This window comes from Trichomonas vaginalis, chromosome VI, assembly GCF_026262505.1.
Source record: "Trichomonas vaginalis G3 chromosome VI, whole genome shotgun sequence".
NCBI lineage: Eukaryota > Parabasalia > Trichomonadida > Trichomonadidae > Trichomonas > Trichomonas vaginalis.
The window spans coordinates 10,442,987-10,470,246 of NC_067208.1; the positions used below are offsets into that span (position 1 = coordinate 10,442,987).

General features: G+C 36.1%; 10 protein-coding genes and 1 pseudogene across 11 annotated transcripts, besides 1 other annotated feature; 5 read left to right on the plus strand and 6 right to left on the minus strand.

Moving 5' to 3' along the window:
• Nucleotides 1-9,973: 9,973 nt before the first annotated feature.
• Nucleotides 9,974-27,260: part of a mobile genetic element that runs on past the window's edge.
• Nucleotides 10,375-10,804, plus strand: TVAGG3_0839690 (protein of unknown function, DUF4106 family; the record flags this gene model as incomplete). The annotated part of the gene is made up of 1 exon (XM_051248797.1): nucleotides 10,375-10,804. A coding segment is annotated over one exon (430 nt), but the record flags the coding sequence as incomplete, so codon positions are not given.
• TVAGG3_0839700 lies at nucleotides 16,267-17,071 on the plus strand (annotated as a pseudogene). Its single transcript has one exon. A coding segment is annotated over exon 1 (805 nt).
• On the plus strand, nucleotides 17,100-18,260 carry TVAGG3_0839710 (uncharacterized protein; the record flags this gene model as incomplete). Its single annotated transcript, XM_051248798.1, has 1 exon — nucleotides 17,100-18,260. The coding sequence occupies one exon, from the start codon at nucleotides 17,100-17,102 to the stop codon at nucleotides 18,258-18,260; it is 1,161 nt and encodes a 386-aa protein (XP_051084273.1).
• On the plus strand, nucleotides 18,371-18,790 carry TVAGG3_0839720 (protein of unknown function, DUF4108 family; the record flags this gene model as incomplete). Its single annotated transcript, XM_051248799.1, has 1 exon — nucleotides 18,371-18,790. One exon carries the CDS (start codon nucleotides 18,371-18,373, stop codon nucleotides 18,788-18,790), a length of 420 nt encoding a protein of 139 aa, XP_051084274.1.
• Nucleotides 18,807-19,253, minus strand: TVAGG3_0839730 (uncharacterized protein; the record flags this gene model as incomplete). Its single annotated transcript, XM_051248800.1, has 1 exon — nucleotides 18,807-19,253. The coding sequence occupies one exon, from the start codon at nucleotides 19,251-19,253 to the stop codon at nucleotides 18,807-18,809; it is 447 nt and encodes a 148-aa protein (XP_051084275.1).
• On the plus strand, nucleotides 19,290-20,165 carry TVAGG3_0839740 (protein of unknown function, DUF4106 family; the record flags this gene model as incomplete). The annotated part of the gene is made up of 1 exon (XM_051248801.1): nucleotides 19,290-20,165. One exon carries the CDS (start codon nucleotides 19,290-19,292, stop codon nucleotides 20,163-20,165), a length of 876 nt encoding a protein of 291 aa, XP_051084276.1.
• On the minus strand, nucleotides 20,605-21,450 carry TVAGG3_0839750 (KilA, N-terminal/APSES-type HTH, DNA-binding family; the record flags this gene model as incomplete). Its single annotated transcript, XM_051248802.1, has 1 exon — nucleotides 20,605-21,450. One exon carries the CDS (start codon nucleotides 21,448-21,450, stop codon nucleotides 20,605-20,607), a length of 846 nt encoding a protein of 281 aa, XP_051084277.1.
• Nucleotides 21,538-22,149, minus strand: TVAGG3_0839760 (organellar and viral DNA polymerase type B; the record flags this gene model as incomplete). The annotated part of the gene is made up of 1 exon (XM_051248803.1): nucleotides 21,538-22,149. One exon carries the CDS (start codon nucleotides 22,147-22,149, stop codon nucleotides 21,538-21,540), a length of 612 nt encoding a protein of 203 aa, XP_051084278.1.
• Nucleotides 23,560-24,468, minus strand: TVAGG3_0839770 (organellar and viral DNA polymerase type B; the record flags this gene model as incomplete). Its single annotated transcript, XM_051248804.1, has 1 exon — nucleotides 23,560-24,468. The coding sequence occupies one exon, from the start codon at nucleotides 24,466-24,468 to the stop codon at nucleotides 23,560-23,562; it is 909 nt and encodes a 302-aa protein (XP_051084279.1).
• Nucleotides 25,311-26,168, minus strand: TVAGG3_0839780 (uncharacterized protein; the record flags this gene model as incomplete). Its single annotated transcript, XM_051248805.1, has 1 exon — nucleotides 25,311-26,168. One exon carries the CDS (start codon nucleotides 26,166-26,168, stop codon nucleotides 25,311-25,313), a length of 858 nt encoding a protein of 285 aa, XP_051084280.1.
• On the minus strand, nucleotides 26,316-26,906 carry TVAGG3_0839790 (DNA/RNA polymerases family; the record flags this gene model as incomplete). The annotated part of the gene is made up of 1 exon (XM_051248806.1): nucleotides 26,316-26,906. One exon carries the CDS (start codon nucleotides 26,904-26,906, stop codon nucleotides 26,316-26,318), a length of 591 nt encoding a protein of 196 aa, XP_051084281.1.

Sequence of the window (27,260 nt, forward strand, 5' to 3'; positions counted from 1 at the left end):
CCGTGTCAGAAAATCGAAAAGTTTTCCAAAAAAATCATAAATTTCAAATTTTGAAATAAAAATTGGTACTTTTTAATATGTAAAATAAGAAAATGTATTTTTTTTGAAAAATTTAGATAGAGTAGTTCTCTTTGTATCTAAGAGGAGTGAATTTTTTCTTTAACAAGATCTGGAAACGAACAATTGAAATTTATTTTATCAATATCAGGAGGAAAAGTTAAGATTCAATATGGGATTGGTTGGGTGTAAGGTAGAGGAACTATTGTGTGATAGTTGATGCTTAGAGTTGAAATTGAAGGAAAATAAAACGATAAAAATAAAATGAATACTACCATAGACCCGTCAGTAATAGGTAGTGAAGAGAATAAATCATCCTTACCTCATACAACAACTCATCCTTAGCTGAGACAACAAGTCATCTTTACCTCAGACAACAACTCATCCTTACCTCAGTCATAGACTCATCCTTACCTCAGACAAAAAGTCATCCTTACCTCAGTCATAGACTCATCCTTACCTCAGTCATTGACTCATCCTTACCTCAGTCATTGACTCATCCTTACCTCAGACAACAACTCATCCTTACCTCAGACAAAAAGTCATCCTTACCTCAGTCATAGACTCATCCTTACCTCAGTCATAGACTCATCCTTACCTCAGTCATTGACTCATCCTTACCTCAGACAACAAATCATTCTTACCTCAAACAATAAACATCCTTACCTCAATCATTGACTTATTCTTATCTAAGTCATTGACTCATAATTACCTCCGACATTTACTCATCCTTACCAGAACTTTACATTTAAATTCAAAATAATTTTATTATATTAAATTTTCAAAACCATATTTTAGTTCAATACTATTATAGATATAACTTTGTCAATAATGAATATTTTCGCGATTTGGATAAGTATTCATTGAGTTATCTAAGATTTTATTCGTGGGTATAAATTAATTAATATGTGAAATAATTATATAATAAGAGACGGATATCCAACACTCAGTCTCTCTTTGACATCCAACACTCAGTCTCTCTTTGACATCCAACACTCAGTCTCTCTTTGACATCCATCACTCAGTCTCTCTTTGACATCCAACACTCAGTCTCTCTTTGACATCCAACACTCAGTCTCTCTTTGACATCCAACACTCAGTCTCTCTTTGACATCCAACACTCAGTCTCTCTTTGACATCCAACACTCAGTCTCTCTTTGACATCCAACACTCAGTCTCTCTTTGACATCCAACACTCAGTCTCTCTTTGACATCCAACACTCAGTCTCTCTTTGACATCCAACACTCAGTCTCTCTTTGACATCCAACACTCAGTCTCTCTTTGACATCCAACACTCAGTCTCTCTCTTTGACATCCATCACTCAGTCTCTCTTTGACATCCAACACTCAGTCTCTCTTTGACATCCAACACTCAGTCTCTCTTTGACATCCAACACTCAGTCTCTCTTTGACATCCAACACTCAGTCTCTCTTTGACATCCAACACTCAGTCTCTCTCTTTGACATCCAACACTCAGTCTCTCTCTTTGACATCCAACACTCAGTCTCTCTTTGACATCCAACACTCAGTCTCTCTTTGACATCCAACACTCAGTCTCTCTCTTTGACATCCAACACTCAGTCTCTCTCTTTGACATTCAACACTCAGTCTCTCTCTTTGACATCCATCTCAACTCAATCTCTCCTTTTGACATCCAACACTCAGTCTCTCTCTTTGACATCCAACACTCAGTCTCTCTTTGACATCCAACACTCAGTCTCTCTTTGACATCCAACACTCAGTCTCTCTCTTTGACATCCAACACTCAGTCTCTCTTTGACATCCAACACTCAGTCTCTCTTTGACATCCAACACTCAGTCTCTCTTTGACATCCAACACTCAGTCTCTCTTTGACATCCAACACTCAGTCTCTCTTTGACATCCAACACTCAGTCTCTCTTTGACATCCAACACTCAGTCTCTCTTTGACATCCAACACTCAGTCTCTCTTTGACATCCAACACTCAGTCTCTCTTTGACATCCAACACTCAGTCTCTCTTTGACATCCAACACTCAGTCTCTCTTTGACATCCAACACTCAGTCTCTCTTTGACATCCAACACTCAGTCTCTCTCTTTGACATCCAACACTCAGTCTCTCTTTGACATCCAACACTCAGTCTCTCTTTGACATCCAACACTCAGTCTCTCTTTGACATCCAACACTCAGTCTCTCTTTGACATCCAACACTCAGTCTCTCTCTTGACATCCAACACTCAGTCTCTCTTTGACATCCAACACTCAGTCTCTCTTTGACATCCAACACTCAGTCTCTCTTTGACATCCAACACTCAGTCTCTCTTTGACATCCAACACTCAGTCTCTCTTTGACATCCAACACTCAGTCTCTCTTTGACATCCAACACTCAGTCTCTCTTTGACATCCAACACTCAGTCTCTCTTTGACATCCAACACTCAGTCTCTCTTTGACATCCAACACTCAGTCTCTCTTTGACATCCAACACTCAGTCTCTCTTTGACATCCAACACTCAGTCTCTCTTTGACATCCAACACTCAGTCTCTCTCTTTGACATCCAACACTCAGTCTCTCTTTGACATCCAACACTCAGTCTCTCTTTGACATCCAACACTCAGTCTCTCTTTGACATCCAACTCAGTCTCTCTCTTTGACATCCAACACTCAGTCTCTCTTTGACATCCAACACTCAGTCTCTCTTTGACATCCAACACTCAGTCTCTCTTTGACATCCAACACTCAGTCTCTCTTTGACATCCAACACTCAGTCTCTCTTTGACATCCAACACTCAGTCTCTCTTTGACATCCAACACTCAGTCTCTCTTTGACATCCAACACTCAGTCTCTCTTTGACATCCAACACTCAGTCTCTCTCTTTGACATCCAACACTCAGTCTCTCTTTGACATCCAACACTCAGTCTCTCTTTGACATCCAACACTCAGTCTCTCTTTTTTGACATCCAACCCTCAGTCTCTCTTTGACATCCAACACTCAGTCTCTCTTTGACATCCAACACTCAGTCTCTCTTTGACATCCAACACTCAGTCTCTCTTTGACATCCAACACTCAGTCTCTCTTTGACATCCAACACTCAGTCTCTCTTTGACATCCAACACTCAGTCTCTCTTTGACATCCAACACTCAGTCTCTCTTTGACATCCAACACTCAGTCTCTCTTTGACATCCAACACTCAGTCTCTCTTTGACATCCAACACTCAGTCTCTCTTTGACATCCAACACTCAGTCTCTCTTTGACATCCAACACTCAGTCTCTCTTTGACATCCAACACTCAGTCTCTCTTTGACATCCAACACTCAGTCTCTCTTTGACATCCAACACTCAGTCTCTCTTTGACATCCAACACTCAGTCTCTCTTTGACATCCAACACTCAGTCTCTCTTTTGACATCCAACACTCAGTCTCTCTTTGACATCCAACACTCAGTCTCTCTCTTTGACATCCAACACTCAGTCTCTCTCTTTGACATCCAACACTCAGTCTCTCTTTGACATCCAACACTCAGTCTCTCTTTGACATCCAACACTCAGTCTCTCTTTGACATCCAACACTCAGTCTCTCTTTGACATCCAACACTCAGTCTCTCTTTGACATCCAACACTCAGTCTCTCTTTGACATCCAACACTCAGTCTCTCTTTGACATCCAACACTCAGTCTCTCTTTGACATTCAACACTCAGTCTCTCTTTGACATCCATCACTCAGTCTCTCTTTGACATCCAACACTCAGTCTCTCTTTGACATCCAACACTCAGTCTCTCTTTGACATCCATCACTCAGTCTCTCTTTGACATCCAACACTCAGTCTCTCTCTTTGACATCCAACACTCAGTCTCTCTTTGACATCCAACACTCAGTCTCTCTCTTTGACATCCAACACTCAGTCTCTCTTTGACATCCAACACTCAGTCTCTCTCTTGACATCCAACACTCAGTCTCTCTTTGACATCCAACACTCAGTCTCTCTTTGACATCCAACACTCAGTCTCTCTTTGACATCCAACACTCAGTCTCTCTTTTGACATCCAACACTCAGTCTCTCTTTGACATCCAACACTCAGTCTCTCTTTGACATCCAACACTCAGTCTCTCTTTGACATCCAACACTCAGTCTCTCTTTGACATCCAACACTCAGTCTCTCTTTGACATCCAACACTCAGTCTCTCTTTGACATCCAACACTCAGTCTCTCTCTTTGACATCCAACACTCAGTCTCTCTTTGACATCCAACACTCAGTCTCTCTTTGACATCCAACACTCAGTCTCTCTCTTTGACATCCAACACTCAGTCTCTCTTTGACATCCAACACTCAGTCTCTCTTTGACATCCAACACTCAGTCTCTCTTTGACATCCAACACTCAGTCTCTCTTTGACATCCAACACTCAGTCTCTCTTTGACATCCAACACTCAGTCTCTCTTTGACATCCAACACTCAGTCTCTCTTTGACATCCAACACTCAGTCTCTCTCTTTGACATCCAACACTCAGTCTCTCTTTGACATCCAACACTCAGTCTCTCTTTGACATCCAACACTCAGTCTCTCTTTGACATCCAACACTCAGTCTCTCTTTGACATCCAACACTCAGTCTCTCTTTGACATCCAACACTCAGTCTCTCTTTGACATCCAACACTCAGTCTCTCTTTGACATCCAACACTCAGTCTCTCTCTTTGACATCCAACACTCAGTCTCTCTCTTTGACATCCAACACTCAGTCTCTCTTTGACATCCAACACTCAGTCTCTCTTTGACATCCAACACTCAGTCTCTCTTTGACATCCAACACTCAGTCTCTCTTTGACATCCAACACTCAGTCTCTCTTTGACATCCAACACTCAGTCTCTCTTTGACATCCAACACTCAGTCTCTCTTTGACATCCAACACTCAGTCTCTCTTTGACATCAACACTCAGTCTCTCTTTGACATCAACACTCAGTCTCTCTCTTTGACATCCAACACTCAGTCTCTCTTTGACATCCAACACTCAGTCTCTCTTTGACATCCAACACTCAGTCTCTCTTTGACATCCATCACTCAGTCTCTCTCTTTGACATCCAACACTCAGTCTCTCTTTGACATTCAACACTCAGTCTCTCTTTGACATCCAACACTCAGTCTCTCTCTTTGACATCCAACACTCAGTCTCTCTTTGACATCCAACACTCAGTCTCTCTTTGACATCCAACACTCAGTCTCTCTTTGACATCCAACACTAAAATTTCTTATATATATTCCGTACGCATTCACATCACATTCTTCCTAATCATTTATTAAATTTTTTCCCTTTTTTATAAATTTTAAATCTTTTTAATTATATTTTTTTGATTCATTTCCTTATATTTTTAAATATTTTTATCTCTCTGTATTTCAGTTTAAAATCCGTTTATTATTTCAAATTCGCTTATGGCCCAGACTCCTAAGGACATGGTTCCTGATGAGACCCGCAAGCCTTTTTTTTGTTGAAGAACCAAAAATCGAAGCAATTGATCCTTTCAAGTATATTAACTGTACCAACTACCTAGATTTGAACACAATTTCCATATTACTCAAAGAAATCGAAAAAAACATACTGGCTTACACACACACCGATATTGCTCAAGCTCTTAGTGTTGCCGGAATTTCTTATGAGCAATTTCAAAAAATTCCTTGCTTTGTTTATATCAACTATTTCTCCAATCTTGCCATAAAAAGGCTTGATCTTTTGGAGATCATTATTTATACATACATTACAATATGGGAGTGTAATGATATGAAAATCTTTATTGACAATAATTTTGCTTTTTTTCTTTATGTGGTCGATAAATACTTAGACTTCCAGACAATTCAACAATGCAGTTTCTATAATTTGAAAGGTAGATCAAACATAAAAGATGATGTAAAAACAAATAAGCAAATGATTAATATATTATATGAAGATTTAATTACATGTTATCCATATAAATCGACAGCCAATCTAATATTACATCTTCTAAATGATGATACTACATATAACTTTTCGAATGTTGACTTTCGATTTCTTGATGATCACTTGCATATCGCTCATTTAGCTTTGCATTTCTCTGCCACAAATGTATTCAATCAGTTTGCACAGGGCATCAAAGATAAAAACTTTAATAATTATGTTAAAATTTACAACGGATCTTATTTCGACTTTGATCTTTTGAATGATGGAACTGTGCCCAAATGGATTTTGGCAGGATCAAACTGTGTCAATGCTAATATGCTTCCATTTTTGATTTCAACTCATGATTACATCGGATTTCTAAAACAAAATAATCTGAATGAAAGAAGAATTCAAGGGCAAGTATTACTTAACTGTGCAAAATATAATGAATTCCTTATTTTTCGTACATTTTTAAATAAGGATACCGCAAAAAGCTGTATCAAACATATAACAACGGCATCTGGCTTAGAAGCATTTTATCTGGAGACAATGTATAAAATGTTAGATATAAATTTTCTTAACAAATTATATGATACAGAATCATCGAATTATATTGGACTATATTCAAGACTTTTATTTTTCGAATGCAATTCCAAAATACCTTATAAAATCAAAAATTTTGAGCTCACTGTTAACAAAAATAAATTATTGAATCCATTTCAAGTATACGAATTTTTAAGTTATTTACCGTCATTTTTGGAGATCAAAAATGCATCGGTTAAAGATCCTAAAACGGATTTATTTCGATACAGGATAGTATTCAATTTTAAATATATAAAGGAAAGCTTAATTACCTCAACAAACAAAAAAACATTATTTGATATTGTCATTGTTAAAGGGAATTTATTTTCAATTCAATTAAAAAATCTCCCTGAAGGCATGATGATTGACGATGTCAAAGATAGACTGAGTGTTGGATGTCAAAGAGAGAGACTGAGTGTTGGATGTCAAAGAGAGAGACTGAGTGTTGGATGTCAAAGAGAGAGACTGAGTGTTGGATGTCAAAGAGAGACTGAGTGTTGGATGTCAAAGAGAGACTGAGTGTTGGATGTCAAAGAGAGACTGAGTGTTGGATGTCAAAGAGAGACTGAGTGTTGGATGTCAAAGAGAGACTGAGTGTTGGATGTCAAAGAGAGACTGAGTGTTGGATGTCAAAGAGAGACTGAGTGTTGGATGTCAAAGAGAGACTGAGTGTTGGATGTCAAAGAGAGACTGAGTGATGGATGTCAAAGAGAGACTGAGTGTTGGATGTCAAAGAGAGACTGAGTGTTGGATGTCAAAGAGAGAGACTGAGTGTTGGATGTCAAAGAGAGAGACTGAGTGTTGGATGTCAAAGAGAGACTGAGTGTTGGATGTCAAAGAGAGACTGAGTGTTGGATGTCAAAGAGAGACTGAGTGTTGGATGTCAAAGAGAGAGACTGAGTGTTGGATGTCAAAGAGAGACTGAGTGTTGAATGTCAAAGAGAGAGACTGAGTGTTGAATGTCAAAGAGAGAGACTGAGTGTTGGATGTCAAAGAGAGACTGAGTGTTGGATGTCAAAGAGAGACTGAGTGTTGGATGTCAAAGAGAGACTGAGTGTTGGATGTCAAAGAGAGACTGAGTGTTGGATGTCAAAGAGAGAGACTGAGTGTTGGATGTCAAAGAGAGACTGAGTGTTGGATGTCAAAGAGAGAGACTGAGTGTTGGATGTCAAAGAGAGACTGAGTGTTGGATGTCAAAGAGAGACTGAGTGTTGGATGTCAAAGAGAGACTGAGTGTTGGATGTCAAAGAGAGACTGAGTGTTGGATGTCAAAGAGAGACTGAGTGTTGGATGTCAAAGAGAGACTGAGTGTTGGATGTCAAAGAGAGACTGAGTGTTGGATGTCAAAGAGAGACTGAGTGTTGGATGTCAAAGAGAGACTGAGTGTTGGATGTCAAAGAGAGACTGAGTGTTGGATGTCAAAGAGAGACTGAGTGTTGGATGTCAAAGAGAGACTGAGTGTTGGATGTCAAAGAGAGACTGAGTGTTGGATGTCAAAGAGAGACTGAGTGTTGGATGTCAAAGAGAGACTGAGTGTTGGATGTCAAAGAGAGACTGAGTGTTGGATGTCAAAGAGAGACTGAGTGTTGGATGTCAAAGAGAGACTGAGTGTTGGATGTCAAAGAGAGACTGAGTGTTGGATGTCAAAGAGAGACTGAGTGTTGGATGTCAAAGAGAGACTGAGTGTTGGATGTCAAAGAGAGACTGAGTGTTGGATGTCAAAGAGAGACTGAGTGTTGGATGTCAAAGAGAGACTGAGTGTTGGATGTCAAAGAGAGACTGAGTGTTGGATATCCGTCTCTTATTATATAATTATTTCACATATTAATTAATTTATACCCACGAATAAAATCTTAGATAACTCAATGAATACTTATCCAAATCGCGAAAATATTCATTATTGACAAAGTTATATCTATAATAGTATTGAACTAAAATATGGTTTTGAAAATTTAATATAATAAAATTATTTTGAATTTAAATGTAAAGTTCTGGTAAGGAGTTAAATTAATAAAGAATAATTGAGTAATTGAGTGATATTTGATAAGTTAGGGAGAAAATTTCACATACATTGTAGTAAATATATGTTATTGCAAGAGTTAGGATGAGTCTATGACTGAGGTAAGGATGAGTCAATGACTGAGGTAAGGATGAGTCAATGACTGAGGTAAGGATGAGTCTATGACTGAGGTAAGGATGAGTCTATGACTGAGGTAAGGATGAGTCAATGACTGAGGTAAGGATGAGTCTATGACTGAGGTAAGGATGAGTCTATGACTGAGGTAAGGATGAGTTGTTGTCTGAGGTAAGGATGAGTCTATGACTGAGGTAAGGATGAGTCAATGACTGAGGTAAGGATGAGTCAATGACTGAGGTAAGGATGAGTCTATGACTGAGGTAAGGATGAGTCTATGACTGAGGTAAGGATGAGTTGTTGTCTGAGGTAAGGATGAGTCTATGACTGAGGTAAGGATGAGTCAATGACTGAGGTAAGGATGAGTCAATGACTGAGGTAAGGATGAGTCTATGACTGAGGTAAGGATGAGTCAATGACTTAGGTAAGGATCATTCCATTCCACATATATCACAACACCTACACCTTACACAACCCACAAATCATCTCCAAATTTCTTTTCAGAACTTCTTTTAAATGAGTATTTTTCAATCAACAAACATCCCTTCTTTTGCCCGCACAAAAGGTTTCAGATGTTATATTGTTCCAGAAACTCATGAAACAAAGTTCTAAATGAAAATCCACGGAATGAGCTTGTTCAATAGCATTATCAATAAAAAGAAATCTATGGTATCACCCGCACAATACCAAAAGATTCCATTTTGTAATGAATGATTACTATGATCCAAGGATGGTTCCGTAGACTTGAAAATTTTAAATTGGAGGTTTAATTCAAATTTGGCGGGCTTTTGGTCGTATATTAATTTAACTAATATGAATTTGGATTGTGCTTTCCTTATTGATGTAATGATATTTTCACTAATCAAAAATGAAATATACACAAGAAAAAAATTATTCAAAAATTATCATTGCATTTTATTTGAAGAAATTTTGAAAAAACATCATACACATACTATAAATGAATATTATCATCTTAATTTTAATAAATTTCATTTACTTGGAAAGATGCAAGATCATCTTGTACTTACTCTTCGATTTATTCCATGTAACTTCGCAGGTAATAATGGCGCACTTACCTCTATTTTGGATTTTTATAGTTTCCCTCAAAACACATTCTATGGACTTACGCTCGTATCGCGTTAAAAAATGTCGTTAAAATTGAACCGCGCCCATTCATTGTACAAAAAAGATGTAAATCAAGTGGATCCTTTGATGATCTTAAAAGATTTTGTTTGAGAGTATTTGAGATATGATACAATAGATTTCATTGAGAACATCAGTGTAAAAGTAAGATAGGGATAGAAAATAAAAAAAAAAAAAGGTAGTGGGGCCTCCAGGCACTTCGTGCCCTCTAGCCCTGAAGATGTTTAGTATAATGAAGTTTTTTTTTCTTGGGATGGGCTTCCAGGCGCGTTGCGCCCTCTAGCCCATAAAAAATTTCTGAGGACGAGCCAGCCGGTGACTTTTTTGTAGAGCACTCAAAATAGTATAACTTTGTCCGGACAAGTAAGGGTCTATCGTCGCTACAGGAAAAGTTACGGGCGTTCCAAGGAAGTATACTTTGAGAAGCCTTTTCTCCATTTTAAAACAAGATAGGACGGTTATTTTACAAAACTGACAACACTTTGACCGAGTAGTTTTTTGTGCTGAACAAAAAGTGTCATATAAACATCTGTCAAAAACCGTTTTTTACTTCACTTAAAATGCCACGTAAGCTACGTAAGAATATACGTAAGAGGAAGAGAGCATTGAAACATCCAATAGTAAAACTGACACCACAACAACAGTTGCAACAACAAATGATGAATGACCCCACTATGTTGCAACAAATGTCAAGCAACCCTATGCTTTTAAACCGAGTTATTGGTGCACAGAGTGGAGGTTTAAGAGCGGCACTTTTAGCGAAAATGGCAGGCTATGGTGGAGCTGCAGACGGAACAGCTTATAACCCTCAAAGTCAAATGAATTTGAGTTCACTCAAAAATCAAATAACAGATGTCAAAAAGTCAAACATAGACATACAGAAACAAATAAGCGAAAACGAAAAGAAACTAGAATATGACAGACACACAAAGAAACTCAATGAGTTAAACGTAGAGAAAAAGAAGAAAGAAGAACAACTGAAAGAACTAAGTACAGAGGAATATGCGAAAAAAGTGTCAGAAAAAGCAGCAGAAGTAGCAAAAATGGAACAAGATGTTATAAATTTGAAAAACCATACTACTCAATATAAAGTACTGAAAGATGAAGAAATAAAACAAAAAGCCCTGAAGACATATATGGATAGCGATGAGTATAAAAAAGAAGTTGAAGCAAATGTAAAGGCAGAAAAACTTTTACAGTTGCAAAACCAAACCGTACAGTATGAAAACTTAGCACAAGAAAGTAAAAATAACGACGCAGCCATGCAAAAGGCAATGAAAAGCGCAGAATATATAAAAGCTAATAATGACTGGTTAGATGCCCAAGCCAACGCTAAAGCAGCCCAACTTATAGGGTCAATAAGGACAAAAATACAAGCGGATGAAGACAGTTCAAATGAAGCTTTAATGAATGCTGACTTTAAGAACGCCTTCGAAGCTCTTCATAGTAAGGTGAAACTAGTGAACGACTTCTCATCTGGAAAGAAACTGAAGTCTGAAGGTTTCGACAAAGAGTTAAGAGAAGTAGCACAAAATATGACGAAAATAACAGATGCAGCAACGAGACAGGCAGTTCAAAGTGCCTATGACGCCGTTAGAGCAACTGTTGTGGAAAGTCAAGAAAAAGAGTTACAACAGACCAAAACAGACCTAGTAAATGCTTTCTTAAAAACGAAAAGTCAGGTAGGACACTATGCTGCAGATGGAACATATGTGCCAGCTGGTGGAACTTATATACCAGCTGGTGGAACATATGTGCCAGCTGGTGGAACTTATATACCACCAAACCCTCCAAGAGAAGCACCTGCACCAGGACTACCTAAAACATTTACATCGTCACATGGACACAGACACAGGCATGCACCAAAACCAACACAACAACCAACACAACAACAACAACAACAACAACCAACACAACAACCAGCACCACAACAACAACCAGCACAACAACCACCTCCACAACCAGCACAACAACCACCTCCACAACCAGCACAGCAACCAACAGTTCAAAACCCTGCACAACAACAACCACAAACAGAGCAAGGACATAAAAGAAGTAGAGAACAAGGAAACCAAGATTTCTTAAAAATGCTTAAAGAAGACTATGGTTACCCAGCTACTCTTGACTTTAGTGACAGATATAAAGAAGCTATTAGAAAGTTCAAGGAAGGAAATACTGACCCGAACCTATTTAGCTTTATGGCTCAGCACCAAATGGGATATAATTTCAAACCTGGAAAATACAAGCTCGCTAAGGGATATGATTTAATAGCATATCATCCAAATGACATGACTGAATTTACTCCGAGATATTTGGTGTCAGAGCTAAATGACAATTCAACTCTCTTCATGAACGCGTAAAAAAATAGAGACGGAACGAAAGAAGAAAGGTTTATGAGTCCGGATGACTTAGATAGGGAACTTGTTAAAAACGGTCTCGGAATATATGAAATGCCAGCAGATGAGGTACAAGAAAACTCCACAGGAAGAAGTTCAGATACAACCAGACATGGAAGAAATAGTTCAGCAACAACAGCTAGAAGAGCCTGAAGGAAAACGAACAAGTCCCTCCTTTGGAAACTAACTTCACAGAACTAGATGAAGATTTGGAAAGCCGAAAAATCTTGACCCTCAACAAGAGTATGCGAGAATATGGAATCTTTCCAAGAGTCTAAGAAAAATTCGGCTGACATAGTAGAAGAATATCGAAAAATGTTTGCCGACATTACAAAAGACTCCAACACCAGATGAAAATATTCAGCATAGAATGGAAGTACTGAAAGAAAATTACGCAAATACAATAAACCCTTTTTACTTACGACCATATAACGTTCAATCTTTGGCTGAAACTCGGTGAAAATAAAAAGGTTAAATTTCAACAAAACATATAGAAATGAAACATTGTTTAAAGTTCATTCAGAACCTAACCAATATGGAAACAAACCTACTTTTGTTTCTGCAGACTATGGAACTACAATGAGAGGGGTCATAAAGCTAATCCGGATAGGTGGTTCATAAACTTACAACCTCAATTCCAAGAAGTTGTAGACGCAATGGAAGTGAATGGTGAACCAGATATAGCTGGTATTTTCAGCGCGGCTTTAATGCCATTGAAAGATATGAAAGATGCAGATATTTTGAACCAGTATGAAATGAACATGGCTGATGGAAATATAACACCTGACGTTCTAGAACATTTATCTCAAAGAACTACACAGAACCATAAAGATGGTATATTTGGTGAAGAGTTTAGAAAGAAAGTTAGGGAGAGAGAAGGAAGAGAACCTATTGTACATGACCTTGCAAACGAAAGTTTACAAAATGTCATAAAAAACTTACTTTGCAGACAATGAACCGAGAAGGATGAATATTTAAGAAAACTCAAATGGACAGTACCAAATGAAATGTTAGTATTGAAAACATGTTCCTTGACAAAATAAAACCAACTACAGAAATAAATGACGCAAGACTGAAACATTGGGTAAAAGCTTTTCCCATTCACAAAAGATATGTTGGTAACATGGAAAGAAAACCAGAATGGCTACAAAAACATATATTTGAAACGAGCTTATTCCATATGGACAAGCTCTGTTTGAAGAGCTTGAACCGGAAACTCAGGAAAGAGTCATGCAAACAATACGCGAAGACTCAAATACAAACTATGACAAATCTTTCTAGGATATAGGTTACCTGAGATGGGCGACCAGAGCCCAAAGGCAAAAAGGACATGGGAAATTTACAACATACTAGGTGAACATGAGGCAAAGATGCAACAACTTGAAGCAGAGGGCAAGTTACCAAAAGCGACACAAAGAAGAAGAGAAGAGTAGAACAAAGTGAAAGTAGTGAAGAAGTAACTTCATCTAGTGAAAGTAGTGGCAATGAAGGAAAAAGAAGAGTTAAAAACTCAGCCAGGAAGAAAGTAAAGCTTGGTCCACGTGGGTTCTATTATGACACATAAATCCAAACTATCTATATTTTTACCCATATGAAATGTACGCCGCTCAGAATATAACGCCAACAGTTTGGGATGCCATGAACGGAAATGTTTCCGAATGTATAACGAATGCGACAATGCCATTAGAAGGTCAGAAATAGTTCCTGGAAACTTACGAATATACAACTGCTGTTTCTTATGAAATGTAGGTGAGTTTGGAGAAGGTTCTTCAACAACAGTAGATATTGCTTGCGACAGGTTTCATATTATTTTCTATTGACAACTCATTCTTATACGTGGAACAAGACATTGAAATAAAACCTTCTGCCAAGTTGTCTGACAAGAAAGGTTGCAATGGAATTTTCTATGTCGGATACCAATATGCTCCAGAAGTTTTTATGGGATATAAGATATATTCTAACTCTGACTTAGTTCAAACAGTAACATGGGCAAACTATGAATGGTTCGCTTTGAGAAACTCAGTACAACCACAAGCTAGAGAACAAACAGACCAGTATGCAAATATTGAGAAAATAAGAAGACTTGACCCTAACGTTCCAGGAGTTTATGTTAACCTTTCTGGTTCAGATGGAAATGCTGTCACTAAAGTAAAACTGAAACTTAGAGTTCCTTTGTCATCTTTCCTCATCTTCAGGTTTTTAAGATACTTGCCAAACTGGGCAGGAAAAATTTCTATCGAACTTACTCCAAGCAAAAATAACTTAGTCATTGCACCAACACAAGACCCATTCACTATTACAGACGTAAAGGGAACAAATCAAACATCATTCGCCGAATTTTGCAAAGACAAAGTTGACTTAGACTTTGTTTCTCAAACTTCAACAATGAAGTAAACTATTATTTCAATGCTGCTGGAACTGCTTGGGACCCAGTTAAGTTCACATGCGAAAAATTTGAATGCAAGAGAATAGAAAGCAGACTTGCAGTCTATATGTTGGACCCAGATATTTCAAATGCTTTAGCTGCCAAATATATTGCAGTTCCACTTATGTTCCCTATACACCAAATATCTGTCAAAGACTTTGCAGGTGAAGTTGGAAACCAAAGTGCTGACCCAGGTGCAAGAACAGATATTGCTTTAACAACTGCAATGAAACATGCAGATACTATGTTTGTACTGTTCAGACGAACTATAAATGACTATTCTTGTTTCTACAACCCCGGTATTAAATATCATATAAACATAGATGGCAAATATTATCCAAGAGAAGAATATTCTACAGTTGAGGATATGAGGTCATACAACTTGACATTAGATGCTATGAACTTTAACAACAACTTCACAACAACCATTAACCCTGAAATGCAAAGTTCTATTATGCCATATGTGAAAGTATGGACTCATACAGGAGGTCAAAAAACTCAATATACAAATGGAGACCGTTCAAACTTTTGGCTTGGCATTCCATTTGCTGACTCAGAAGACTTTATGGGTGGTATTTCAACTGTTGGTACTGTACAAATACAATATACTGGTGACAGAGACGGTCCAGATGAATTGAAAGCAAAGAAGTTTACAAAACCAATAGCACTTTTCACGGAAGATGCTCTTTTGAAGATTCGTTTGATGAAACCTGCTGGGGCTCCTCAGATTGTTTGTGTGTGTAAACTTTGTTCTGCTTCAATTCGAAGAGATACTCGAATACGTCCATCTTTTTATTCTAAGTAAAATGTCATTTCCGAAAAATAGAAGCGTGAGTGTTTCAAAAGGTTTAATGGCGGTGGCAGATGTGAAGTTAAATTCACCAACTCAAACAAACATCAAGTGTTATTGTCAATGTCAAAGACAGAGATGTTGAAGTGGGAAACCATACGAAGACGAAAATGGTATAACAATAGTTCCTGTAAAAGAACAACCAACATACCCTGAAGTTAGCAGAGACTTAAGTTCTGTTGCAGATATTCGAAACGACTACCAACAACTGAAAGACAAACTTCAAACTCAGGAGAAGATTTGTCAAGCTTTAGGTATAATGTTAAACTTGGTCGAACACAACCCTGTAAAAGTGAACTCATATGTCATTGCACCTCATGAAGTTTTGAAAGAAACTATTTGAAACTTTTGACAGAGGCAGACGATATAAACATCAAAAGAAAAGAACCCGACGTTAGTTGCTGTGGTGGTTTCATATAATGTCATTGACAAGATATACGTTATGAAAGGAGGTGAAACGTTGAACTTAAAATATAGTTTCCCAGACGTTATAAAATATATTTGACGACCACAACATTTCATTAAAATTTATTTGCTAAGTAAAAATGTCAAAACTTCTTGAAAGATGTTTGAAGAAAAATAATATAGACTTTATTTGTAAAGACTTTACACACTTTTGAACGATATGAAAGACCCTGTTTTGTTTGTTCGTGTAGACAAAGGAAAGTTCTATGTCTTTACAAATATTTGAACTTCTTAGACAGAGAACTTCAAGAAACGCCATGTGAAAGTTTAGATGAAGTTCTTCTCCACTTTCAGAAAAACTTTTAAATATATATAAATGGCAGAAGATATAATGGTTTATACTATTACGACTAAAAACCCCGAGTCATATAATTCTATAACAAAAACTTACAAAGTCCTCAAGGACGATATTGTAAACTAACCTTAAACACAATGACGACTAAAGCCTGTTTTTGCTCTTTTGACACCAGAAGACTTTATTGTTTGAATGGTAAAAAATACTCCTTTGAAGATACTTACTCAGATATACCACCAACAGGTTTTTGTTGACTTATTTAATACTTTAAGTACGGGTGTAACATGTGCTGCAACTAGAGCAGGTTTTCATTATGTTTGGATGTCCGACTGAGTTTACTATAAACGATATGAGCTATAATACAAAACTTATTTCTGGTTTTTACTACCAACAGTTTCCTATAACAGGAAAAGGTGTCATACAAGGAATGTCTATTCCATTGACATTAAGCACACCAATCTTATATATTGTTTCAAACTTAGGTTCAAAGTGTTATTCGAATGTCGACAGAAACTATTATGACCAAAAGATACTTATGCGTATAAACAATACTTTCTCTGCTGGTTTGCCTATTGTTCATTCGAATGCAGAATTTTCAACCTTAGTGAACTCAAACACTTTGGCAAGTATAACGTTGACATTAGTTGACGCAAACTTTGTTCCTGTAAAACTTTTATGTCCTATGTATTTGTCAATGACGGCAGAAAGTTTCGAATTGGAAGATGCAACTGGTGAAAGTATTGTATTACAAGAACAACTTCAACAACAAATAGCTCAAGAACAACAAATGCAGCAAATAGCTCAAGAACAACAAAGTCAAGAATAAAAAAAATATTTTTTTTATTTTTATAAAAATGTACAGAATAGATGTTTCAGATTTTTATGACTTCCAAGCATTCAGAAATATGTGTCCATTTAGAGACTATAACAAAGCAGTCGAGAATTTGAAACGTTTAGTCATTTATGTCGACTCTGCCCCAGAATGTTATGTTATGAAAGAATGGGATGTAGTCTTTAACAAACCTAAAGCGACAATAGTTTCAGAACAAGAATGTAAACAGAAACTTAAGAAAATAAAAGTCGTACAAGTTGGCATGAAGATGTTAGATGCTTGGGATATCTTATTGTCAAAGTTAGAAGATTTTTCAGTTCGTGGTATAAAGTTTTATACACCTTCTCCAAACTTCTATTCTATCTTCACTGGATATAAATACGAACAAGTAGAATGGAAAGAAAATATTATAGAAGCTTGGTTAGACCATGTCAAAGAAATTATATGCAATGGAAACGAAAGAGTCTATGAGTATATCTTATGTTGGTTTGCAAACATCTTACAACATCCAAGTGCTAAAAATGAAACTGCTCTCATTATAATTGGAAAACAAGGAACAGGTAAGAACACATTCTTTACAGATATTTTGTGCAAACTGTTAGAAGGTTATTCGAACCCGAATATGACAAACTTAGAAAACATCTGTGGCAAGTTTAACTCCTCAATAGAGAATATGAAACTTATAGTTTGCAATGAACTTCAAAGTATAGATACAACAAAAGTTTTGAACTCAGATGCTTTGAAGAGTCTTATAACAGACAAAGTTGGAGTTGTTGAAAGAAAATATAAAGACCAAAGAGTTTGTGAAAATGTTGCAAACTTCATTATGGTTTCAAACAATGTTGTTCCGATGAAGTTAGAAAGTTCTGACAGAAGATATGTAGTTGTCAGAACGTCAGATTCTCATATGCAAGATACAGAATATTTTGACGACTTAGCAGAAACTTTGACATCTGACTTTTACAACCACTTGTTCTCATATTTCATGACATTAGATATTTCTAAGTTCAATCCAAGACAAATTCCACATACCGAAGAGAGACAAACATTGTTAGAAGCAAACAAGAGTGTATATGAACTGTTCATAGAAGAAAGCGACTTTGAGTGTTTAGATGAAAGGTCATTGTACGATTCGTATAAACAATATTGTCAAGAGTATGGTTATATGACAGCTTCTAAATGAACATTCTTGGCAAATGTCAAAAGTCTTTTAGATGTTCAGAATGGTGTATATACAAAGAAAAATTTTTCTGAGTAAATTTAAAAAAAAATATTTTTTATCCGATAGAAAAGATGACGAAATATATTTCAGTAAACAAGTACATGTCAGGACTTAAAGAAGAACTAGACCCATTCACATATTTGAATGTTTACTTCTACCATTTTGAAAAGTCTTCATTCAGCAAAGTTTGGAACATCGAACCAGTTAAGTTTGCTATTGTGACTAAAAATGGTGCGAAATTTGAAGACTTAGACATAGAAGGTTTGTTAACAGTCAAAGAAAGTTTTGACAGAAGGTTCTCAAACCTTAAAGAAGGCAAAGCATACAAACTTGTTATACCTTATGAACCAAAGAAAGCAGACGACTATGAATATTATGAGTCTAAGATAGTTGAAGTTCAAGGTAAATTGGGTAAAAAGATTTTAGAGTCTAAGCCAGTGTTTACTCCTAAAGAGGAAGAGAACATTGACATTGACCCAGAAATGTTCTAAAAATAAAATTTTATTTTTACATGTCAAATTTCTTCTTCTCTGGCTCTGGTTCTTTCTTCTCTTCTTCTACTTTCTTTTCTTTCTTTTCTCTCTTCTTCTTTTCTGGTGGAGTTATGTCAAACTTCTCAGAACCATATTTTTGTAAAAGTTCTTTGTCCTTTAATAGCTCTTCTATTCTGTTTTCTATTTCATCTTCAAGAACAGCGCATGTGTCTTCTTTGCATTCTAAGAACTTTTGTTGGACTTCATCTTTCCAATCGGCGTCATCTCTGTCAACAAGTCTGTCATTGACAAATTTTAAGACTGCTCTGCTTAATGTTTTATGGTTCTTGTCATATTCCCAGAAACAGAACTTTAGAACAAATTCACCTTTCTTGTTTACACTATGTAAGATTTTATGGTCGACAGATGTTTTGCTGTCGAAAAGCTTGTCTCGAATATAGATAGCGAAATCGCTAGACATTTTCTAAAAGATAAAAATTTTAATTTTTCTAAAAATATGTTAGAAAAAAAGTTTGCTGACATTGACAAAAAATTTGAGAATGTTTTAAACAAGAACAAGAGGAAGTTAGAAAATGCTCAGATAAAGCCTATACATGACAAGTTCTTATTTGCTCAGAATGGTATAACAGGTCTAATTGCACCACCTGGGTCGGGTAAGACTTTCACTTATCTTAAAATGGCTGCACAACAACAAGAACTAGATGAGAAGAACCCATTCTATGAGTTAGTTGTTATTTGTAGTACTTCTGGTCAATTTGACCAAACCGTCAATTCGTTCAAAGATATTATAAAGAAGTCTAAGTTAGTATGTATAAAGGATACTGAGTTGTTAGATTGGATAAAGAAGTACCAAAGAAGGGTTTTGAAGTACAATGCTATAAATGAGTATATAAATTCGAAGTTTAAAGACCCAAATGAGGAAATGCAGAGAATATTAGAGAAGAAACACTTCAGAAACAAACAGAAAGAGATAGAATACATTTCGAAGAAATTGCAATCTTACGATTGGAAAACGTACCCTCATAGATGTCTTCTTATCTTAGATGACTTTGCTTCTCATCCTTTGTTAAAGAACAGAGAACAAGACATGTGTCGAATTCTTAAGAAGCTCAGACACTTTAACATCTCAGTTGTCATTTGTGTACAGACAGCAAAGAGTTTAAGTAAGGATGTAAAGAGAATACTTACTGACATTGTACTTTTCCCCGGATTGTCCGAAGACGATTTCATGGAACTTATGAAAGAGTCCATGGCAGGTAAGTTTGACAGACATGAACTATGGGAGAAGTACAAAGTCATACAAGACCCTCATACTTCTTTCAGAATTCATATCTACGCAAACAAAGTTCAAATTGTAAAAAGTCAAGCGTAAAAAATGTAAGTGTTTAGTCTTAGTCTGTTGTGGTGCTGGGGCTGTCGGTTCTTCTGGCTTTGGAAGACATTCAGGAAGAGGAACGTCAGTCATCCGTTTGTGTCCTGTCGGAAGGAAAAATTTTTCCTGTTGGAAGGAAAAACTTTTTCTGTCGGAAGGAAAAATTTTTTCTGTCGGAAGGAAAAACTTTTTCTGAAGTTCGACCAAAAAGTTCTCAATTTTCGAAAATTTGAATGGTTTACGGACGGACAACTGGAAAAATTTTTCCTGTCGGAAGGAAAATTTTTTCCTGTCGGAAGGAAATTTTTTTCCTGTCGGAAGGAAGGACTCGGAATGCCAGAAGGAAGAACTCGGAATGCCAGAAGGATTTGACAAGGCAATTTACCTTATAGAGCTACCTGAGCCATCTGAAGTCAAGCTTGAAAAATAAATGGTTCATCTACTCTACTTGTTTGAAGTTGTCAAAATACTCTGTTATTTTTTCCTTTAACAATGACAAATCTTCTTTGAAGGTAAGTATTGTACAACCTTTAATATCATAGTGTGTTTGAGGTAAAGTATCTTGAACTATTTGTTTCACATCTTCATTTGGTGTCATTGAAATCGGTAAGTTTTCGCGATAGAACCAATTTCTGTCAGATTTGTAAATCTTAGCAAGGTCGTAAAAGCTTTTGTTGTTTCTTCTGACTAAATGCAACATAACCATATCTCTGTCTTCTTCATTTTCCATCTCTTCAGTATAAATCATATACTTATAGTTCTTTTCCTTTCCTTTTGGTACCGAACGTGGTATTCTTTTCTGAAGGCTTTTGTCTTTTGCTTCAATGACTTCATCTTTTGCTTCAATGACTTCATCTTTTGCATGAAGTTTCTTTTCCATCTCTTCACGTTCTTGTCTATGAATTTCGTCAAGAAGTTTGTAAACATGCCATGCATAACGAGGAGAAGCCCATATTGCAACAGCATTTACTAAAAGTCTATGAACATACCAACCTCTTAAATTTATTGGCAAATTTTTACGATTTTCATGTGTTTTATGCAAGACCGAAAAAAGTCGGTCTAGAGAAATTTCACTCAAAAGTTCTTGTGTGCTTTGGTTTCTGAACCAGTCGTCTGCGTGTTTAGTGTCTGGAGCAAAACATGCTGTCAAAATACTTTGCATTTGGTACATATCGTCTTTGACCGAACGAATGAGACGTAACTGTTTGTTATACTGTATGTACTCGTATTCTTCATTTATGGCTTCATGAACGATAGCAGTTGTTGTGTTCTCTGTTGTTGTCATATCTGTCTTTACATACAAAATAAAAAAATTTGTTAGAAAAAATTAGCGTTATTTCCTGACTTTCACAAAAGACCAAAAATAAACGCTTTACATGTATTTTTCAGCAACTTCGTCAAATAATTTTATAGCTTTACCTATCTCATCTACTTCAAACGTTTCTTTACCTTTCGTGGGAGCACCATACATTTTCTCAAACTTTTCAAGTAGTTCTGTTTCAGCAGCTCTCATATCATTAACAAACACAACCTTGACTCTATTGACTGTACTGTCATATCTTTGAGTTATATTATATGTTCTTCCTATCTTATATCTCTTTGTATTGAAGTCCTTCGGTTTCTGAACGATGTAAAGTAAGCCTTCACTGCAACGTTCCGTATCGAATGAACCATATGTTATGAAGTTATATCCAACAACTGGGTCTAACCATAACAAAACTATTGGTATAAGACTTTTGTCTATAAGATATGCTGTAGTTCCATAGAATCTTACCGATATCATAAGCTCAGGATTTCTTGTCAAAATTTTCTGAGTTGAAGCAATTCTAACCCAGTCGTGTGGTTTCTTTTCAGATGGTGTTATAATGTCTGACAAAGAATATTTGTTGTATTTCTTTGAGTATCTTACGTTTAAATCACCAATTCTAGCCATTTTGGTGTCATTGTCTATCTTTCTAACTGTTTCAAACTCAACCTTTAACATTTTCTGTCTTTACATACAAAATAAAAAATATTTTTTTAAAAAAACTAACGTTATTTTTTCTATTTTGTATAAAAGATATGATTTCAGGGATTTTTTTTACGAAGTGCAAAAGTTCTCTTCGTAAAAAATAACAGTTATATAATGAAATTTGGTCATTTTTTTTACGATTTTCATGAGTTTTAGGCGACCCTCGAAAAACCTAGGGTCGCTGTTTTTCACTGTTTTCATAGAGTTTTAGGCGAGTAAGATTTTCTATCTTGTATAAAAGATATGATTTCAGGGATTTTTTTTACGAAGTGCAAAAGTTCTCTTCGTAAAAAATAACAGTTATATAATGAAATTTGGTCATTTTTTTTACGATTTTCATACGGAATCTCTATCCTCGGTTTTTCGAGGGTAGCAAACATATGAGGAAATTCATGAAATTTGGTCATTTTTTTCACGATTTTCATGAGTTTTAGGCGACCCTCGAAAAAACTAGGGTCGCTGTTTTTCACGATTTTCATAGAGTTTTGGCGACCCTCGAAAAAACTAGGGTCGCTGTTTTTTACGATTTTCATGAGTTTTAGGCGACCCCGAAAAAAGTCTGGGTCGCTGTTTTTTACGATTTTCGTACGGAATCTCGTTCCTCGGTTTTCCGAGGGAAGCAAACATATGAGGAAACTCATGAAATTTGGTCATTTTTTTCAGCAAAAATATATTTTATGTTAGCATGTTAGATCTAACACGTTTTCTCACCTCTTTTTTTCACCTCTTTTTTCACCCGTTGAATTTTCATGAATTTCCTTAAGATAGAAGGAAATCGTCAGCAGTTGGATAGTTTTTAGGTGCTACCATGTTACCATGTGCTACCAGGTAATTTAACTTCTTTTAAAAAATGAGACAACATGACATTTAGACAACAACACAGGAAAATGTCAAGACTTCTTCATCGTAACGAGTGTAAATGAACCAAAAATATATTTTATGTTAGCATGTTAGATCTCACCTGTTTTCTCACCTGTTTTTTCACCCCATATGTCCTTACTGAAAAAGTATGTGTTCCATATGCCATTTTACTCAGAATTTTATACAGAATTCAATAAAAATATATTTTAGGTGAAGAACTGTAGGTGCTACCATGTTACCATGTGCTACCAGGTAAACTAACTTCTTTTAAAAAATGAGACAACATGACATTTTGACAACAGTCGGGAAAATGTCAAGACTTCTTCATCGTAACGAGTGTAAATGAACCAAAAATATATTTTATGTTAGCATGTTAGATCTAACACGTTTTCTAACCTCTTTTCTAACATGGTCTAAAACACACAAAACTCATGAAATTTCATACGGAATTCAATAAAAATATATTTTATGTTAGCATGTTAGATCTAACACGTTTTCTAACCACTTTTCTAACATAACTATTTACAAGCGTTTTACATGGTATATGTTGCGATGGTTCATGACTTTAAACAATTTTGTGGCTTCGATTTCCTCTGTCAGTATGTCAAAAGTTTTCACAATGCCGAATGTTTCTTTATATTTCTTCTTGACATCTGAAAGAAGGAAATCGTCAGCAGTTGGATAGTTTTTGTTTAGAAATGCTAACATGTCCATTTTGTTTTCTGCTGGTTTCTCTGCTTCTTTCTTTAAGTCAGCATAGTCGTTTCGCATACGTTCTATCTCTTTGACGGAGTAGTTATATTTCCTCATTGCTGCTTTACATTTAGAACATTGTGGGTTCATTTTAGCATTGTACATTGAAATTTGTCCTGCAAGTACAACTATAGCGTCAATGGTTTTCTTTAACTCAAAGGCTGCTGGTTTTATTTGTCCATTCCATACTTTACCTCTTCTATCTTTATCTCTTATCTGCCATACACATTTTGCAACTAACGAAACAAAGTTGTCGTAGGTCTTAAATTCTTCAGATTTATATATGTCAATGAAATATACCATATCGCAGTCTTTGTCCATGACTTTGTGGTTGCAATGAAATCCAAGAAACTCATAGTTAACCTTACGTATGAACTTCTTTATTTCTACTGAGTCGGTTGGTCTGACTTCAATTTCATCGAATTCTGGAGTAGTAAGCTTTTGTTGTTGGATTTCAGGCAATTTGGGTAAATGTTCCACCAGGTCCTCCATTTCATAAAGATATTGTTCATTTGTTTCATCTTTTGCAGTGCAATCTAAATCTCCTTGGAGAAGTTCTTGCTTTATCTTCTGGATTTCTGTCTCAAAAGTATATGAAGAAGGAATGAAGCTTTTCATCTCTACTAACATTGAAGTTGGGTTCATAACTAAAGATTTTGGTGAAGTTGTTGCTAACATGTTCTTACAATAAAAATAAAAAATATTTTTTTAAAAATACTAACTCACTTTTTTTCTATCTTAAGGAAATTCATGAAAATTCAAGAGGGTGAAAAAAGAGGTGAAAAAAGAGGTGAGATCTAACCTCTTCACCTAAAATATATTTTTGGTTCATTTACACTCGTTACGATGAAGAAGTCTTGACATTTTCCCGACTGTTGTCAAAATGTCATGTTGTCTCATTTTTTAAAAGAAGTTAGTTTACCTGGTGACACATGGTTACCCGGTGACATGGTGACCCCTTCAGTAAACATCTCATTTTAACTCACTTTTTTTCTATCTTAAGGAAATTCATGAAAATTCAACGGGTGAAAAAACAGGTGAAAAAAGAGGTTAGATCTCACCTCTTCACCTAAAATATATTTTTGCTGAAAAATGACCAAATTTCATGAGTTTTGGTTGAAAGAATACGGTGGAGCCAAAAGTGGCTCGACCTCAAAACAAGCATTTTGTGAAGAATATAGCAACCGCCGGAATTCCGGCGGTTGGTTTTTATACAAAATTCAACGGGTGAAAAATTAGGTGAAAAAAGAGGTGAAAAAAGAGGTGAAAAAAGAGGTGAGATCTCACCACTTCACCTAAACTTTATTTTTTGGGCTATGTCCCACCGCTTTGCGTCTTTATGTCAAAAATAAATTGTTTTCATGAGTTTTCTATGATGTTAGAAAAGTGGTTAGAAAACGTGTTAGATCTAACCATCTACCCTAAACTTTATTTTTTTCTATCTTAAGGAAATTCATGAAAATTCAACGGGTGAAAAAAGAGGTGAGAAAAGAGGTGAGATCTAACATGCTAACATAAACTCACTTTTTCAGCACTTTTCCGTAGTTATATATGAAAGACAATTCGAGATAAAAGTCATAGTACAATGGAATAATATGTTGCACACCATTTGTTGTGAACCAAACTTGAAAGTCAGAGAAACTGTTACTAGGTGGTTCGTAGAATTTAGAAGCAAAGTCATAAAAGTCCTTACCAATACATAGAAAACTATTGTTGCTTGAACTGAAACTTGCATGACACATAACATTTTGAGGGTCAAACACGTTTCTATAAACTGTCAAATCTGCTGGTGGAAGTATAAATTTAAATGGACCATCTGGTGGTAATGGTTCGTTCTGGTTTAGTAACCGAAGAAATTGTGCCCAAGAACGTTTGTCTACTTTCCAAAATAAAAACTCTGTATCTCTTGGAGGGTTAATTTCAATCTTTTGAAATGAAACGGTGGAGTTCATCTTGTCATATTCTAGTTTCAGATAGTATGTTCCATTTAGTAAAGAGTCGTATTTTTCTTGAAATTCCCAATAATATTTGTTCATTTGAGTTTGAAAGTCATTTAGAGTTTTCTCAAGACTTTCGTCTGAACGAACTGTAAAGATTCTCATTTCGTCGAATTTGTCTATTAGACCATCAGAACCTTTATACTGCCCATGAAAATATACTGCGAACATAAATGCGTTAGTTCTATTTGAAAACAAAACTCTTCTAAATCCTATTGCCTTTGCATCTGAAGGACTTTGAAGCCAACGAATTGGATAGTCAAACCTGTATGCTCGGGATGAAATTTCTTCATCTGAAATAGTCCTACCAGCATTTGTATAGATATAGTCTAACGGTTTTGTATCTGCTACTTTTGTTCTTTGTTTTTCAACCTGAAGCATTTAATATATGTAAAAATATATTGTTTTAAAATGGTATGCCATTTCATATTTCTCATCTAACAAACAAGTTTCCCAACGGTCTTCTCCAACAAACTCAGCGTACATTTCAAATAAAATAAAAAATGTCACTTTTTAAAAAATAAATTTTTATTTCATGCAATGTTTTATTTCTGTGCCGTCTTCAAGTATGCCCCAATACTTACGCTTGGAGAGGACATGAACTTCGGTGAAAATTTTGTCCAATTTGAATTGACCCATCTTCTCACCGACCATGCCCATTTCAATGAGTTTGTTGTACCCTTCTTCGTTCGTCATGAGTGCGTCAATGTTCTCATAGTAAACCTTGACTTTCGATTTGACTTCGGAGAAGAATTTGTTGTAGTTGTCAAGGACTGCTTTTGCGAACTGAGGGTAAGACCAATGTTCGACAATAGGTTTTAATGTGGTTACTAAGCCATTTTGACCTTGAGTGAATTCGTACTTCAAAACAAAAGGAGAAAACCTTTCAACAAAGTTGTCGACCTTCTCATAATGTTTACTCTTCATCTCTTGAGGTTTCTTAATGGAATATCCCCATGTCAAATTCATAAGCAATTTGAGTGTCATTGCAAGTTTGGGGTTTGAAGCTTTCCTAATATCATACAGTTGTTGTATGACTTTTCCAACTGTATAGTTCCTTCCCGGGAACTCACCATCTTCGTTTGGAATTCCAGTCGGAATATATTGGACAAACCTCATGTACGCAGCGTTAAGGTCGACATAGTATATCTTTTCGTTTGAGTCGAACTTGTCGCAACCAATTGGTCCAGTTTGTGGAAATTCAAGTGAGTCTCTTATCTTCTGAGAAACTTCTCCTGTTATCTCATAAACATCGTCGAAGCAACCTGTTTCATATAAAACCTTCTGACCTAACTCAGATGCTCTCCAATACAATTTGATGTCAATTGGATGTCTCAATGGAAGTTTGTTTATAGTAGCATCTTGAAGTTCTTGCAACCTCATTGGAAGTTCTTCTGGTTCAGGTTGGTATCCGAACAATCCAACTCCTTGTGGAATTGTGTACTTCTTTTGTACTAGAACTTTGTCTGGAAC